This window comes from Asparagus officinalis, chromosome 1, assembly GCF_001876935.1.
Source record: "Asparagus officinalis chromosome 1, Aspof.V1, whole genome shotgun sequence".
In the NCBI taxonomy this organism is placed as follows: domain Eukaryota; kingdom Viridiplantae; phylum Streptophyta; class Magnoliopsida; order Asparagales; family Asparagaceae; genus Asparagus; species Asparagus officinalis.
This window is the reverse complement of record NC_033794.1, coordinates 13,251,816-13,257,962: the sequence shown is the minus strand read 5'-3', so window position 1 is coordinate 13,257,962 and position 6,147 is coordinate 13,251,816. Positions and strand designations below refer to the sequence as shown.

The following is a 6,147-nucleotide window of genomic DNA, read 5'->3' as shown; positions in this document are numbered from 1 at the left end:
GCATCAAAACGACTCTGCCAAGGCCAGGTGGCTCAGCCAAGGCCAAGCCACCATAGGGTGGCTCGCACAATTCCGAGCCACCGTAGGGTGGTTCACGCCTAGAAGTGTTGAAAACACGTTTTTCGATTGTTTTCTCGGGATTCTTTCGTTCCAGAGCATCCCCAACTATTTGATATCATCTCTAAAAATGGTTAAGCAGTTATTAACTGAGGATACGTCAAATCATTAATTCTTATCCTAAAACGATGCATCTGAAGCCTATAAATACAAGCCTAGGGTCCTATACACAAGGGATCTGAAATTTAGGCGAGGTGTTATCCCTGTGAAGAGTGAATAATGAATTTAAGAGAGGCTAGCAGATCTTGGCAACGTTCTCAGCATAAAGATGGAGAGTTCAAGAGATCTGAGGCTCATTCTCCTTTCCTCCGGATCAAACTTGGTTTTGATCTCGAGAAGAGTAGTAATCTCGCTTGGTCGAGATTATTTATTTCTGCGAATACTTCCTTTATGAAGTAAGAGCATTAATTTTTTATTCTGTCAATCAGATCTGATCCATGATGGTCTACGGACTAACACGTCCCCGACACAGACAAAGATCTCACGCAAGCAGCGGATGATAAACGTCCTCTGCGTGTGTTTGAAAAGAGTTATATTTTTTATTTTATTTGCGTAAGTAAGAAGTCTTATAAAAAGACTAACTCTTTTGAATTCATTGTAATCGATAAACATGTAATGGATTCGATAAATAAACCAACTTTCGACGCAAACAGAGTCTAGCAAGCAGGTGGAGCTAGAGAGCTCAGCTTTAAAGAGAGTGCTTGAGGGCGCTCATGTTGACCCAGTTGATACTACGAAAGGTTTAACTTTAGATGCTGATACACCGCAAGAGCAACAATATAATATTGCGATCGGGAGAACAAAAAGGCAAATCCCACCTCCTCAATGTTATGCAGACATGCTTGCTTATTTTTTGAGTATAGCAGAGTCACTTGAGATTCCAGAGCCTTCTACCTATAAAGAGGCTATTAGTGGAAATGAGGCTACAAATTAGACTGTTGTAATGACTAAGGAGATGGAGTCTCTTCACAAGAACCATTCATGGGAGTTAGTGAAGCCACCAAGGGGACAAAAGATGGTTGGCTGTAAATGGGTGTTCAAGAAGAAAGAATGAACTCTGGATATAGATTCTATAAGATTGAAGGCACGCTTGGTAGCTAAAGGCTACAGTTAGACCAAAGGTGTAGACTTCAATGAAGTATTCTCTCTAGTTATAAAATACATCTAATCCGCGTGTTGCTTGCTATGGTTGCTCATTTTAATTTAGAGCTTGAGCAACTTGATGTGAATACAACTTTTTTACACAGCAAGCTTGAGGAGAAGATCTTTATGCATCAGCCAGAGGGGTTTATTGTTGAAGGTAAAGAAGATCATGTGTGCAAGTTGAAGAAATTTCTTTATAGGTTAAAACAATCTCTGAGACAGTGATATTTGAGATTTGATACTTTCATGTTTGGGCATGGTTACTCTAGGAGTAAATATGATAGTCGTGTTTATCATAAAAAGCTCAATGATGGTTCTTTTGTGTATTTACTTTTGTATGTTGATGATATGTTGATTGCAGCTAAAGATATGTCAGAAATCAATGAGTTAAAATCTCAACTCAAATATGAGTTTGAGATGAAGGACTTGGGAGCAACAAAGAATATTTTGGGGATGGAGATCCACAGGAACATGCGAGAATGAAGTTTATTCCTATCTTAGGAGAAATACATCAAGAAAGTGTTGGAGAGATTTGACATGCTTGATGCTAAGCCTGTGAAAACTTTGCTTGTTGCTCATTTTCGTCTTTCGACAAATTTGTCAACTTAGACTGGGAAGGAGGAGTTGTACAAGTTTTGTGTTCCTTATGCGAATACAGTTGAAAGCATTATGTATGCTATGATCTGCACCCATCCAGATTTTTCACATGCAGTCAGTGTTGTGTGTCAGTATATGAATAAGCCTAGAAAAGGTTCATTGGCAGGTTGTGAAATGGGTACTTAGATATTTGAGAGGAACAGCTAATATTGATTTATATTTTGGCAGGAAGATAAACTCAGATTGCAGAATACTTAGCTACTTTGATTCAGATTATGTGAGCGATTTGAATAAGAGACGATCACTGACAGGTTATATGTTCACTCTTTTAGGTAGTGTCATTAGTTGGAAGGTAACTCTACAGTCGACAGTTGCTTTGTCTACCACAGAGGCAGAGTATATGACAGTGACAGAAGCAGTGAAAGAAGCCATTTGATTGAGAGATTTGGTTGAAGATCTTGGCTTATATCAAGGTATTACTACGGTATTTTGTGACAACCAGAGTGTTATACATTTGATGAAGCATCAGATGTATCATGAAAGAACTAAACATATAGATGTCAGGTATTATTTATCAGAGAAATTAAAGTCATCAAGATTGAAAAAAATTAATACTGCAGATAATCCAGCAGATATGATGACGAAGCTCGTACCTTCGCACAAGTTCGAGCATTGTCTTGAATTGCTTGGAGTTCAACAAATCGGAGGTTAAGCCCGTAAGGGGCTTTTAGCGAGACAACAAGAGTGAAGAGAAGATCTTCATATTCAAAGTCAATGTGGAGATTTGTTATTTGAAGGCTATCAATAGAGGAGAGTGGTGAAGGGTTAGAGCATCGAACAGAAATTCAGAACAAAGAGAAGAAAAAGAGATTTGAAGAGAAAAGAAAAAGAGAATTTTCTTTGAGTGTTCTCTTCTTTGTGTGAGTTTAGTGAGACATTAGAGTGATCTCCCTATGTAATATTCTCTTTTGTAATTAGTAAAGTTCTCTACTGTTCTCGCCTGTGGATGTAGGTCATACTGACGGAACCATGTTAAATGCTTGTGTGTTGTTCTCTTTGTCTTCACTATGTTTATTCAGTGTTGTTGTTCTCCACTCTTGTATAGATATTTTCTGTGTCTGTGAAGCCCCCCGCTGCAACAGTCTCCTCCTTCCAAACTTTGCTAATGTCCTCTGCTACTCTCACTGCATCCAAAGAAGCGCCAGAGAGCCCTCTCCTTGTAAACCCAACTGCATACAACCCTGACTTCCCTTTCCATCCATTTGGAAACTTTTCCTTTGGGAATCCATCTTTGTTGAAAAAATCACTTCCCTGAAAAATAAAAGAACGAAATACAAATACAAACTTAGTCAAATGCCCATACCCGTCTCTAACTAACATGTGAACTAACAATTACACCAACTTCCATAAGTGTCATAAGTGGGACCCTAGTTATTTTATTAACATGAGAAAGAAAAGGACGGAGAGTACATATGTAAAGAAATAATCTCAAATAGTCTAAATAGAATAACTTGTACGGATGAGGGAGAGAGTTACAACAAACCTGTCAGTGTACTCAGCTATCTGTAGAGTCAACTGTCAGTGTATACACTACTGCACTAATAGAGTTTAGTGATTGCGTTGGTAGATATTAGTGATAGGCATATCACTAGTCCCATGACATGTCAATTGTCACACTCTCTCTACGATTCTCCATAAGGGCCCACTATACTTTTCTATCTCTAATATATAAGTGTAATATATGAACGACATACAGATTATGTCCTGTACTAATTAATAGGAGTTACAATTATCTTGGTCTTAATATGAGAGCGCCAAAAGTCAACTAGACATGCTGAGTAGAAAAGGCCATTACCTGCAACCAAGAAAGGACATTGCTGCAATAACCGGTGGCGAAAATAACCGAATCAACATCAATCACCCGACCATCAATGAGCTCAACTCTGCCAGGGAAGAACTTCTTGATTCCAGGCACAACCTTGATCTCCCTTGACTTGATCCTCTCCAGAGTTCCAATATCCAAAACAGGGGTCTTCCCTCTTGTGTTCTTGAGCTCCAATGGGCCGGTTTTTGGCCGCTTAAGCCCGTACTTCTCCAAATCTCCGAGCACAACCCTAGCCAGAGTAAGCAAGATCTTGTCTACTAGCCTCACCGGAAGCCACTTCATTAGTGTAACCGACAGCTCGAAAGTGGACTTACCAAAGATTTCCCGCGGCAGAACATGAACCTGCACAAAAAAGGCTCCATAAATTCGCAAATTCTAACTTTTTCAGTATCTAGAGAAAATAGATACATAATATTAATACAGGTTTCTGAATCAAGTACAAAGAGATGTAAGTCATTCTGTGTAGTGTCTACAAAAGAGAGACGTATGAATAGTGCGCGCGCATTCGACGCTTGCAGTTGATTCGTTCAGTTTTAGAATTCTCAATTTATCATGTCAGTTGTAATTGTAGTCGTTTAACCTAACGTATAAGGTTCTCAGAGCTTATGTCGGAGACTGGTTACCACTAGTATTATAATTTAAATCTCATTTGCATCTCAAAAAAAGAAAGGTAAAAAAAAAGGAAAAAAAGCAAACTACAACCTACGAAAGAATCATCAACTACAACTGGAGGAGCTTTTGCAACTGTAGTTATAACTGCATTTGTCAGTGCAGACGGAACGGTTGCATTAAATTGACACTAACCGAATCTCGAACCACCATTGAAGGCAGAGCACCATTGATGCAAAGATCCAAGCAAACCTCCATCCCAGAATTTCCACAGCCCACAACCAAAACCTTCTTCCCTCCAAACCCCTCACCATTTTTATAATCAGAAGCATGAATCTTCATCCCCTCAAAATCCTCAATCCCTTCAAATTCAGGAACCGAGCTCTCCGCGTTCTCTCCACTCGCCACAACAATCCACTGACAAACATACTCAACTTCTTCAGTCTCCTTCCGCACCCTCACCCTCCAAATCCCATCCCCGTACCTGGCGGATTCCACTGTCTCCTTGAACTGCGGCTTGATCTCGAATTTCAGAGCGTAGGACTCTAGATACCTGATGAACTGGTCTTTTGAGGGGTATTCTGGGTAATGTGCAGGAAATGGGAAGTCGGGTAACTGGCAGAATTTTTTGGGTAAGTGGAGTTTCAGGCGGTCGTAAGTGTGGCTCTGCCAGAAAGAGGCAATGCAGTTTGAGCGCTCGAGGATGACGAAGGGGACGTTCTGTTGTTTTAAGCAGGCGGCGACGGTGAGGCCTGATGGGCCCGCACCGATGATTAGTGGGCCGTTCACCCAAATGCAACGGCCCATGAGAGAAGAAGGCGGAAGGAACGCTTTAGAGGGAGAAAATGTTGTGAATATTGCAGAGAGAGAGAGGGGATACGGGGAGGTATATATATAGGTGGGGGTTGGCCATGAAAAGAGGGAAAAAACAACTCATATTTAAGATGCACATATCTTTATGTGCTATCAGTAAATCACATCGATTGGAATTATCCCCATCAGACGACGACAAAGAAGGTATAAGAAGAAGAACAATTTTTCAAAACAGGCCCATTTTGTTTATAAAATTTTAAAATCGACCATTTTTTTTATTTATCAAAACCGATCCGTTTTTTACCACGTCAGCCTAATCCTTTCCTAAACAGTCGGGGTTGCCAACATCGACTATTTAGGAGGGTGTTAACCCCCAATTAGAAGCCTTAAACCCTAGAAAATTATGTCCTAAATAGTCGGGGTTGGCAACCCCGACTGTTTAGGAAAGTGATTAGCCTGACGTGACAAAAAACGGATCGGTTTTGGTAAATAAAAAAAAGATTGATTTTAAAAATTAAAAAAAGAAATAAGACTGTTTTGAAAAATTGTTCAGAAGAAGAATGTCCGAAAGAAGCAAAAACAGTACGCCCATCAGAAAGAAGCATGTGACGGTGCTTTTCGGGCTCATTCTCGATCGATGATAAGCACCAAAGTGGATGGGATTTTGGATTCATGAATACGTGTACGTACGTTCTAAAAGTGCTGGGCATTTTCTCCTGTTGGATAATACCCAACTAGAACCTGCCCCTAGTTTCATAGGATTACAAATGGTAAGTCAGCAGGGAAGCACATACAGAGACAAAAAAAAAAAAAAAAGAATTCGATGCCTAGTGTGCAATACTTCAACTAGTGACAACAATCTTTGTCCATTCATGGACTGATCACTAATGTTCATAGACGGATTACTTATTTTCTGGGTAACAAACACAAAATATAATTATAATTGATGTTATACCAATTTGTCGAATTCCGATAGGCGAACG

General features: G+C 39.8%; 1 protein-coding gene across 1 annotated transcript; it reads right to left on the bottom strand.

The window, feature by feature from the left end:
- On the bottom strand, positions 2,522-5,158 carry LOC109835702 (probable indole-3-pyruvate monooxygenase YUCCA3). Its single transcript, XM_020403702.1, has 3 exons — positions 4,547-5,158; positions 3,713-4,084; positions 2,522-3,168 (listed from the first exon to the last, which is right to left on the bottom strand). Exons 1-3 carry the CDS (start codon positions 5,156-5,158, stop codon positions 2,929-2,931), a joined length of 1,224 nt encoding a protein of 407 aa, XP_020259291.1. The 3' UTR covers positions 2,522-2,928.